Genomic DNA, 11,709 nt, shown 5'->3' on the forward strand with positions numbered 1-11,709 from the left:
GAGCACCAAAAGGAGTAATTTCAGAAGTACTTTTTTCTGTATCCATTCCTGTTTATCACTATGACATCCTGGAAAATTCAAGTGATGACATCATCACTTGTTCTCAGGTTTTGACAATCCACTAGCAGCATTTAAAGTGAGAGTTCTAATGAGTTATGTGATGCAGCTTGAACTTCAAATCAAGCATCATGCCCTGGTCACCCTCTGTCTTGGGAAATCCAGCCTTTCACCTGTGTCCTGACCAGATTCCTAGATAAGCATTTGCAAGCTTCATCCTGCAAATACACAAGAACATTCATCACTTCTTTTTTTCACATGTGCAGACACATGTAATTTTTTCCCTTGAGAAGTGTGAAGCACAAGCAAAAAAATTCAGGAAAAAGGTGCAAACCCAGTCAAATGGCAGCTAATGTTATGTGCCTTCAGCAACATAAATACCCTTATCAGTGAGAAGAACACTAAATATCGACCAAATCTTCTGGGTCATATCACCCTCTGGTGGCTGCAAACTCTGTCCTGAAAATAATTTTCACCAGCATTTCACAAATATTAATGTTTCAAGGATTAATGCTACTAACCTCTGTTCCCCAGCAATTTTGATTTATCAGTGTCATTTTGAAAACAGAATAAGGTCAAATGATTTACATTACAAAAACCAAACAACTCTTTTAGCAGTAGATTAAAATTTTTCTTGCTTTCTTTCTATATCTCTGTGTATTAAATTTACATGTCAATATATTTTGTTATGGGCTGAGGTTGTACAGGTAGCTCTCTCCATTTACACAAAGCTCTCCCATGCTGTGAAAATCCACCTTGCTTCCCTTCTGTATATCACCCAATAGTGGGGGTGCTGTGAAACATAGGAAGTTTTCAGCTGTACCATAAAACCTCATTGTCTTCAACTTTACCTGTCACTGGTGCAATTCTGTCCCTGCAAGGGGGTTGGCAGAGGTGCAGCTAGTCAGGTCTCAGCCCCCATTCTGCTCAGTGAAGCAGAAGGGGCAGAAGCCAGGCTACCCTATGTTTGTTTTGGTGATTTTGCAAAGTTAAAGACCGATAGAATTTATTTCAGTCATTGTGCAGATCTGACTATTGGCATAAATGGGAAATAAAATTAGTAAGTGAATAGTACAGTTTTATTCGTGTGTGAGAACAAGAGGCACAGAGCAGGCTCATTTATTCTGAATGGAGGCTCACGAGCTCCTACTGAACGCACGGTCCTGTAACTGCAGCTGACTTGCACTTACCTCATGCACCACGTGAGCACAACACAAAGCACTCACACGGTCTGTGTTCATCTCTCCACCTATCACAGAAAAAGCCTACAGAACTAGTTTACAGTAGTCCTGGATGATAGGACAAAAAGAGGCTATCTTACCATTTTCTTGCTGTCAAGCACAAGTGAAATGAATTATCCTAGAAAATGAGAAAGGTAAAGCTAATTACCACCAAATTTTAAAACATTTCTTTCCTTCAAGCTCAGGCAATGCTCAGACTAAGAGAGGTGGTTCTCAAATAATAAATCATATGGCTAAGGACATTATTTTTATACAATTAACCAAAGCGTCACTCCCTGCCCTGGAATCAAATTTTCTCTTCTCTAATAAGCCTGTGTGTTTGGGGCAGAGAGCGTGCCACAAGCTTGCATTCTTACACCAGTTCCCAGGGTGCACACTTAGAAGGGGAACAAGAATGAGAGAAGTTACCTTGTTAAAATAAAATTTAAAAAAATACACACAAAAGAACCCCCAATATCAATACTTAGACAAACTAAAATCTGAACTAAGCTCATAATCTGGATTGGCCTTTTTTCAGTTGTTAGCCATTCCAGTATTACACCAATATTTTAAAAAAAAAAAAAGTTATTTTGAATGCGTGTGCATATAACAGTCATTTTTTGTTCCTTGAATCCACTTAATCCTAACTGTGGGATGCAGGTTTGCAACGATTTTTGTATTATTGAAGTAATTGTTAACACCTTCTTCCTTAAAAGTGAATATGACAACCTTAAATTTTTTTAACATTTCTAATAAATAGCTGTACAATTTTATACAGTGGTTTTGTTTACTTGGTAACTTCATTTCCAGCGGGACAATATTAAGCACATATTAAAAATACTCACCTCTTCTAGTATTATTTCCTTCTGCAAAGGGAGTGAATTCAGAGGGAAGGAAAGGACCCCAGATTTCTCTGTTTCATTTCCATCAGCCAGCTGAAGAAATGTAAAAAGCATTGGGTATCAACACATGAAAGGTTTATCATCTCTAGAACTTCTCCACTAAGAAGGCTAGTTCAGTTTACTGGTTCTATTAACTTCTTGTTCTAATTTTGAATAATAACAGACAGAAGGAGAACTCACCTCTTCTGGTAATAGGATATCCAGTCTTGTCTGGTCATTTATAATGCAGTGAAATATGATTATATGAAGGCTGGGGCCAGAGTCCAGCAAAATCTTCTGGCTTCCTTCATGGGATCCTTTCACTGTAAATGTGAGCTCAGGGTCTAAACAGAGAGGCAAGGAACAAGCAGAATTTTAACTATTACAAGCAAACACACATATCTAATAAAAAAAACCCAATCCACCTCTATTCTGCACACTTTTTTGTTGAATTTTCCTTATACCACAATGACTAAGTAGACTTCAGGTAGCCAAAACAGACTGAAAACTGATATAAAATATCTTGGTGAATCTGTGTAAATAATCAATATACAGAATTCACAGATTTTTAAAATACTGTACCTTGCTATTTATTAGATGCTGTACATTAGTAAATTAAACCAAGATTTAGATTTAAAGGATTGTCAGTTTAAAGGCATTTATTTGATGGCAGTCTGTTCTGGTTCATAGTATACATTTTGTAATATTAAGATCAATAGTCAAATAATTCTATAAACCCAAAACTCAAGCAGACTACTTGGCATGTGTCCTCATGTCACCAAAACTGAAACAACCTGAAGGCTGTGTTCTTGTACAGAAAAGCCTTTATGTTTACAGACAGATCATATGCTGTTCTATTGCAAGATCAGGGCCAAAAAACATATAATGTTAGGTCACTAACCTTTCCTCTCCATGCTACATCTCAGTCTGAAACTTCCTATAATGCAACTCAGTCATTGCTACCATTTTCCTCATACAAGTCAATTTTCCATCCATGAATTAACCCAGAACAGTCATGAGTTTTTGAGATTTGCCCCAGGAGCAGCTTTACACAAGCTACTGTTCATTTGAACCAACTTAAAAACTAGTGAAGAATCCTGCTGTATTTGTTAGAGCTACATTTTATAGACAAAGTACTGTTCTGGTGATCCTATGGTAGCAGAGTACTTTCCTGCAACTTGCAGAGACCCCTGTGATACAACTTTACATTTAAACTTAGGTGTATTACTTTTGCTAAAGAAGCAAAAGAAAGAGCCTCCTTCAGAACCCTAAATGTGCAGAAACTTTGTACGTGCTCAAGCCCAAATCAAACATATGGGATAAGATTTCTACATATGAGTTATAAGATAATTTTTAAAGATCCCACTTAGTTAGAAAAATTTGTTTTGAACAAGTGATAAACAAAGAGAACCAACGTAATTTTTCCAAGTTTCTCATTCTAATATGCATGGCTCTATTTTTGCATCAGTTTAAGATTTGCCTCATAACTAAATACTTGACGAACTTGAATTTTGACAGATACAATCTTTCTGCAAGGTGGGGCATGGCAAAACTAAGTATTATGTGACACAGAGCAACATGCACAATGGATTATTAATTTTTTTCCATGTCTGTTATAATGACTGAATCACAACACAAGAACAATAGGCTAATGAAGCAATAACCTCACTTGTGGATTGCTGCTTCAGCTTCCCTGTATCCACTCTAACCTCCAAACAGGAAACCTCACGTGCCTGCAGGAAGAGAGGATAAATGATGATTGAGAGAAGTGTAGATGTCATTGCAAGTGACTCATACTGTTCCCAACCAACCCCTCTGGCTGATCAATGAACAAGACAATTATTATCCATGTCTTCAGATAACATGAGGGCAATAATGATACGGTGTTTCTTTCCAAAACTGAAATAAAGAGGAACAACTCATGAGCTGCTTGAACTTGGAGAGACACTTAAGCAAAGAAGATGAGCTGTGTTCAAATTAATGAGTGTTTTAAGATACGGGACTGTTTTTATGAGCATTGTAACACTTTCTTCATTAACTCCTGATAGTGCTGAGCCTATGGGTTTATAGAAGAAAGTAGGTGGCAGTACTGGCTTTGGGACACAGCTCAAAGTTTCCAGAGTTAGAAACATGAACACTTGTTATTCAGACACAAGAAATATCGTAATGAATATATTTTACCACTAGTACTCCATTTGTAATAATGCCATCAGGATAATCCAGACTAGAAAAAAAAAAAAAAAAAAAAGGAAGATAATGTCATGGGTGGGAAAACTCAGACAAATATTTAAGTCTATGGTTAACACATTAGTTTTTCCCCCCCCCATCACCTTTGACATCTCTGACTTTAATATTCTCACTCAAAAATACTTCAAAGCATAGGATTAGGTGATGAGCTGAGTTGCAATTTTTTCCATCCACTCATGATAAACATGAAGCTGGAATTTCTACTCCTGTTGTCTTAAACATTTGCTTTAGTAAACCATGCAATGAGTGACATACTGAGTTTGAGAACAGCTGCAGCTGTTAAATCCATCTTGATTCTTTTAAGCATTACAGAGTTTTATCCAACTTTTTGTACTTCAAAAACTAATACAACTGCCTAGCTTTCCACAACTTATAAAAAAATTACCATCATGGCAGAAGAAATTGTACTTACCTCTATTAAATGATCTGCAAATCACACATGAGATTGTAACAGATCACCGTATGTATAGATGTGTTTCCACATCTAAGGGCAGGGGTGAATTCATATACTGCAGCCAACAATGTTTATATTCTAAACTATTTTTCCATTGGAAAAATCAAGCACTGTCTCATTAAGAATATCTTATAATTTACCATTTCATTAAATTAAAAGATGTAAATTCATATAGTCTCAAGAACCCAGATTACTCCAAAGGGAATACATATATATGTAACTTCACAAGGATTGAGCACTGACTCCCCAGCCTGCTGCAGAGAGTATGAGCTATTTATTCAAACTTTACAAGTCATGGATTACACATTTTGAGGTCTCATTTAGTTCTGTACTTGATGTATGTATTTCATCTCAGCTGAAACCAGACATTACAATTCCTTCAAAATTAAATAAATGACATTGTTTTTATCCACTTAAAGTGAAAATTTATCACAACAATTAGATTTCAGCATAAACATACATGATAGTATTCACTCAAAATTGCAAAGCTCATAAACAGTTCAAAGTTTTGTTTATAAGTCAGTATTTTCCTTTAAGAGAAAAATATGAACTGGCTAAATACAGTGCAGAACATTCAGGAAAAACTTTCCACTATAAGAAAACATCAACAACAAAACTCAAGCAAACACCTCTCGTCAAAAAAACCCAGTTATACACTCAAAAATTTTGTAAGATTTTATTTTGGAAATGTATTTTAAAAGAGTTCAAAGAACATTGGTCAGGAATTGGTAAAAATATACTCAATGTTTCCACCTGCACAGAGGTAAAGGGTGTAAGTGCCACTCAAGTTTTGTTTCAAACATAAATTTTTGTACTTAATTATATTTTGTGTCAAATAGTTGTAACATTACAGGACATACGGTGTCACCATCCCCAAATACTTCATTAAAAAATTAAGGAAAGCAAGAAATAGCATGATAGATATTAAAAGACCTCAGCCTGCATAGCCTGATGGAATGAAAGTGCAAAGACAGGTAAAGATATCTCTTCAGGGAGGTAAACATCCAGTAAAGTGTAGTATTATTTGAGGTACTGGCATCAGCAAAGTATAAAGTTAGGCTCAAAGTTAGGAGGTTCAAGGCATGACCTTCAAACAGGGTGGGAGAACTGCACTGTTGTACAGAACAGAGCAGAGCTTGGAAGGCTCGTGGGAAGACCCAGGACACCTCAGTCATTAAGGACCAATGGCTGAGATGTCTCTATTGGGTTGTCACCTCTGCTGCCACCGCTGTAAGGAAGCCCAGCTGCTGCCACTTGTTTGTTACTGCCCATGCTGCTCTTTTAACTTTTATATCCCAAATTCTAAGGCTTCTGCTAGTCACAGCAAAAGACAGATGCTTTATTTTTTAACTTTTTTTCAACCTGGTGATCCATACCCTTGTTTTAAGAAGAGCAAGGGCACTCATCTTTCTCTGAATTTTAGGAAATCAGCCATGGCTAGAAACATAGCTGAGCTGGGTGCAGAAGAGCTCAGGTTGTCAAGGACCTTTGAATATTTTGCCTATGTTTGGAGCACTGAATAACTTCCACTTGTTGGGATAAGCGGACAATTTCTCTAACAACCAACCTGCTACTAGACAGCCCTCATTACACAGACTAATGCTCCCATTCTCTTCTCCATTACAGTTTGTGATTTGTGGCCTTTTTTTATTGCAGACCTCAGTTTCACTAAGAATTGGGAGCATATTATGGCCTGCAGCAGGGAAAGACAGAAACAGAGACTCTGGGCATCCATCCTCACTAAAAGTATGTTGAAGGAGTGCCTAAGGCTGCAGTGGACTCTATGAGCCCAAGGATCATTTCCCAACACCAACATCAAACTGCTGTCTTCTTTTTGGATTATGCTTGACTTAAAATGAAATGGGCATTTTTGTACAGGAACTTACAGCCACACAGGTTCTTATATTGCAGTTCTCATTTAGAATAGGCAACTGTGCTCCATTTCACCAGAGAATCTGTATTTTTTGATACCTATTTTGATACCTATACAAAATTTGAATTCTTTCATGTCAGATCCAGCTTTCCCTTCCTTTGGTAGCTTCCATAATAATGCAGGCTACTGTTCTGAGCTTTCTGACCCAAGAAAAGCATGGGGGATGGTATTGTTTCAGTAAAGAAAGCTGCATTCACCTCAAAGGTAATTTCTTGACTGAAAACTTTTGCCTTCAGTGCTCCTCCACACAGAAATACAAACAGTACATTTGGCCCCCAATGGATGGAGACTCAGCCTGAGGGTTTCTCAGCAGTGTCTAAACCAAATGGCTAGCATGGTCTGCTGGATCCCCTTCACATGAGGGGTATTTCTCAAAAAAACACAGCAGAACTACAGAAAGGAAAAAAAAAACTTTTATTTTCTAAAAATCCTGCTTTTGCCATATTTCAATAATTAATATTTAACTTTTATACAGCTTTTTGTACACCTATTTACATTTATTTGTTTTAATTGGGCTTTGTTTTAAACATAGTCTTTCACATTTGGAAAAAAAGGGAGAGGGAGCAGAGATGAAAGGTTTTGTAAGAGTGGTCCTTCATTCTTCTAAGAGTTGTTAGAGATGCACTTCCTCGGCTTGAGACATCTGAAAGATAAAAGAGGCCAGAAAGAAAATCAGCAGGTACAGCAAATATGCTGGGCCTCTCAGACCTTTCCTTGGAAACTTAAATTACCTTGCAATTCACCAGAAGCCTCTTTGTGGCCCCGCAGTGTCAGGTGTGGGCTTCAGTAGAAATCGGAGGGGAGAGGGATGTTGAGAGAGCGCAGCCACCGAGTCCAGCGGGACCCCGTCCCTGTAGCAACACGGATGGGCTCGTTCTGATGCTGGACTCTGCCAGTGGAGACACAGGGGAGAAAGCCCAGGTTACCACTGATAATCACCAGAAAATAACACAGAAAGCACTAAAGCACATGAATCAGCAACCTGTGTACAACGGCCTTACCTTTTCTGTCACTGCTGCCCAAGTGCAGCAGCTCTCACGCCAGCTGGGCTCATGTTATGGGCCCAGAAAACATTGGGCAGGCATTTGCAATCCCTTGACTCGGTTGGTGGTGAAAAGGCACTTGGAGGAAGGAGCATGCCTTCCTCTCTGTGTCGTTAGGATCAAACATCTGGACCTCAGTGCCTGCCACTCTGCAGCACAGAGGCGAGCATTTGCTGGTACTGCAGCAGTGGCGTAAGGGTGAGGCAAAACTACAGAGGGATTCATCTTGCAGTTGTGGAAACCCACTACCAAAATGAAGCTTTTCTTTCATTTTCAATAAAATATAATGGGAATGGACGCAGGAAAAGATTTTGTACAGCCCTCCAACGTATCATGAGGTAATTTTTATAACGTTCTTTTTGGTAAAAGTAACACAAAACACAACCTTTGCAGTGAGGTTACAGGCAAACAAAAATAGGAGTGGCAAAGCCACTATTATAGGTGCACCCCAGGAAACATTCTTGGCCTGGGGTTACACTTCATGTGTGATATTATTCATCTGAAATGCTGGAAAGAAAGAACAAGCTGAAGTAGTAAATTTTGCAATTAGTAAAATCTAGAATGAAGATGAGGAAGAAATTTTAAATTACAGATAAATAGTATCAGGAAAAATTGCTCGTGAGATTAATTATTAATTTCAGAAATAAACTGCCATATTACACATCCCACCCTCCCCCCCCCCAAAATACTTTCTTATTGTTCCCATCACAATACAGGATTTCTAGAAACTATCCCACATGCTGTACTCCTTGTTATCAGAGGGCTCTCTCCCTCTGCCAATTATCTCTAACCTCTGTCAACACTTCTCCCATCCACCAATGACAAAAAAAACTTGCCCAAACCTGCTGAGCTTGTTCAACATGGAGAGGTTGGTTTGGGTCCATAGCTTTCTGGTGATCCATCTCAACTATTTCACCTCAGTTGTTCAGACCCTTCCAGGGCTCTCTAGTTTATCTATGCAATCCATTGTCTACAATTTTAATGGACAAATCCTTTCATTACTTACTCCTGACATCACACGTTCCAAACTGAGCGAAAAGAACACCCTTTCAACATCCTACCCATCTCACAATATTTAATCAATTCAGATGTGCTCAGACCATTATTCCAGACTCAGCTGATGGGCAGAACAGCATTGATCACCCCACAAATGCAAGAAGTATGAATGAGGGATAGTAGGAGAAAGGTCTATCTGCCTTCTGACAGGAAGCCCATTTTCTCAGTCCTACTGTGACCTTACAGGGACATTCCCTCACTTCTAATGCAGCAACTTCCTGCCTTTGCATGTGGAGTTCTTCAGGCCACAACTATTACATTGGTCACTCAGGAATCATACTACAAATGAAAAAAAGTAGATCAGACACCTTCTTGCTGGAGCAACTGAGCCATGACTGTCATGCTTTTTAAAACACCTTCCTTGATACTGCAAAGGATCCTTTTTATTGGTACAGTTCCAACCATCATCTTCCAACCAGTAGAATTCTTACTCAGGCATCACTTGAAAAAATTGTCCCATTTCTGACTATATTGAATACAACTCCAGGAAAAGGCACTTGGGTGCAAGGTCAGACCGAAGAGTTTGGTGCAGAGCTGATGGCACACATGCTCCAAGACAAGTTCCAGCCACCATTCCCGTATGCAAACCCATTTGTGCACAACATCCAAGCCAGACAACCTCCCTCGATCGCCCCCATCAAAAGATAGGATTATCAAGATTTTATGTACCAACTCCATAAGCCATCCTGTAACCTGCAAAGGAAGGAGGACCCTAGAAAGGATATTTGGGATGCCTACTAGAGCTTGCCCATTGCCATTACTGACACTCCTGAGGTGTGACAGGCACCATTTGCCTTCATGCTTCTGGGCGTTTTGCCAGTTCTGGTGCACAGTAAACAACAAACAATCCACCCTGATGGCTCTCCATAAGAGATTCGGAGACTCTTTTGGCTCTGATAGCTGTTTTGTGTGTGAACACTGTGATATCTTTCCTTCTCCATTCTTAACACTGAGCTACTGTCCTTTCACTAGCAAGTTCTTATTTCCGCTGCTGTCAGGAATTCAAGGTGTCCACCCACATATTATCCTGCTAGGCCTCCTGAAGTGCCCCAAATGCCTTCAGAAGGTTCCAGCAGTACCATCTAAGAGCAGTACCTTCTCTAAGGTTAACGATACATTCAGTCCAACAACATGGATTGAACCAGTAACAGAAATCCTTTCAAGTGTCTTCCTCAGAGTCATGAACCGTATTTTGGAGACAGACTAGAATACCCGTGGGTCCTGCAACAGATTCCCTTTCCAGTTCAGGTGGCGGTTTCCCAGACTCACAGCATGAATTACCTGAAACAAACACATCCTCTAAACAGTAAAACTCCACTAACATCTTTCAAGCCTATCAAATGAAGCTACTGCTGGCTCCTCCAGCTTTCCTGGTTCCTCAGTCCTCAGACTCCCACAGTGGTCTTCGGACCTTACTTTATGCAGAATATTTGGCTCCTTTCTCTACCACAGCTCCCCATGTGTAGCCAGATGAATTGAATAGATCAGCTTATGGAAGTGTGTTTTATAATGTCATGGGTTTGAAAAACCAGATTCCCCAAGAAGGGGGTAATTAAGGCACTTGGGCTTGGCATTCCTCCTAAGGGTCAAAAATTCCTGAATATTGTCATTGTCCTCATACTTCCTTGTGTATCTCATTGATTCAATGAGAAAAAAGAGAACAGGAAGAAATCAGCACCCAAGAGGCAGAATTCAAACAGGGGGGAAAAAAAATCACATTTCATATATTTGAAATCTAAAAAGATGTATTCCAAAATTCCATTTTGCTACACTTGAATGATAACATATAGCTACTGCTTTTAGAGACTGCAGGTTTAAGAAGCACTATCATACATGAACCAGCTTTTCAGACTATTTTTATACTGAATATAACACTTTATTAAGAATTTAGGACTCTACTCACGTGTTCTGCAATGTGAACTCCACTTCCAGCTCCTCACGTGCCTGAAGAGAGGAGAACAAAAAAGAAAGATTGATTACTTATTTTTCTTCACAGCTTACATATAATGTTTTAAATATGCATTTAGAACAGAACTTAGGAAAATTCCCAGAATGTAAGAAAACCATAATGTCAGCTGCAGATATTGAATTTTAATATATTGAAAAAGCAGTTGCTAAAACTAGTTTTTTGAAATCTAAATGCTTTATAAGCATGTCTGCATGCTTAAGAACTGCTATTCTCCTAAAACAGACATTTGTACAGATTTTAATTCCCAACACAAAAAGAATTAGCCTCTTTAATACCATTACAATTAACAGGGGCTGAAAATTCAGAATTTACACCAAGAGCCAACAAACATCCCAGAAATATTCAGAATTAAGACTCTGGATAACTAGTTCTAGCTGGTTCCATCCTAGATTTTTAGCATGGATATTTGTTCCCAACAAAAGCTAGTATAAAGCAAGCATTGAAGTCTTTCTTAGAACAGTAGCAAAATACAGTTTAAGTAGATGTTTCCTGTAATGAAACACTGTAGAAGGATCTACTGAGATGGAAGGAGAGAATTTACTTTTGTTCTCACCAATTCCATTGCTCACCTGTGGATTCAGCTGAAACTTGACGCGGACAGTACGTCCTACAGTGAGTTTATCTATGTCAAAGAGAACTGTGCAGAGTTCATCATCCCTGGTGACCGTGTCTTCATCACAGACCTTCAGCTCCAGCACATTCTGCACAAAGAGGTTAAGAATATAATGGAGTTATTACTATATCCAAGAGCTCTATAAGGCAGGAAAATCTCAAGACCAGGATTTCTTTCCTTGCTCCTCCAGTTTTATGGGAAGGAGGGAAAAGGAGAAAGGGGAAGAGAAAAGGGAA

At 38.8% G+C, this 11,709-nt stretch overlaps 1 protein-coding gene across 1 annotated transcript in view; it reads right to left on the minus strand.

The window, feature by feature from the left end:
* LOC103620774 (cytosolic phospholipase A2 epsilon) overlaps nt 1-11,709 on the minus strand; it is a 33,298-nt gene that overhangs the window by 10,621 nt on the left and 10,968 nt on the right. Inside the window, exons 5-11 of the mRNA XM_008639473.2 lie at nt 11,430-11,561; nt 10,795-10,835; nt 4,340-4,382; nt 3,828-3,891; nt 2,360-2,502; nt 2,123-2,212; nt 1,379-1,416 (exon numbers count right to left, since the gene is read on the minus strand). Of these exons, the coding sequence (XP_008637695.2) occupies nt 1,379-1,416; nt 2,123-2,212; nt 2,360-2,502; nt 3,828-3,891; nt 4,340-4,382; nt 10,795-10,835; nt 11,430-11,561 (551 nt within the window). The remainder of the gene's footprint in view (nt 1-1,378; nt 1,417-2,122; nt 2,213-2,359; nt 2,503-3,827; nt 3,892-4,339; nt 4,383-10,794; nt 10,836-11,429; nt 11,562-11,709) is intronic.

The sequence above is a fragment of the Corvus brachyrhynchos genome, unplaced genomic scaffold (assembly GCF_000691975.1).
Source record: "Corvus brachyrhynchos isolate BGI_N302 unplaced genomic scaffold, ASM69197v1 scaffold115, whole genome shotgun sequence".
Taxonomy (NCBI): Eukaryota; Metazoa; Chordata; class Aves; order Passeriformes; family Corvidae; genus Corvus; species Corvus brachyrhynchos.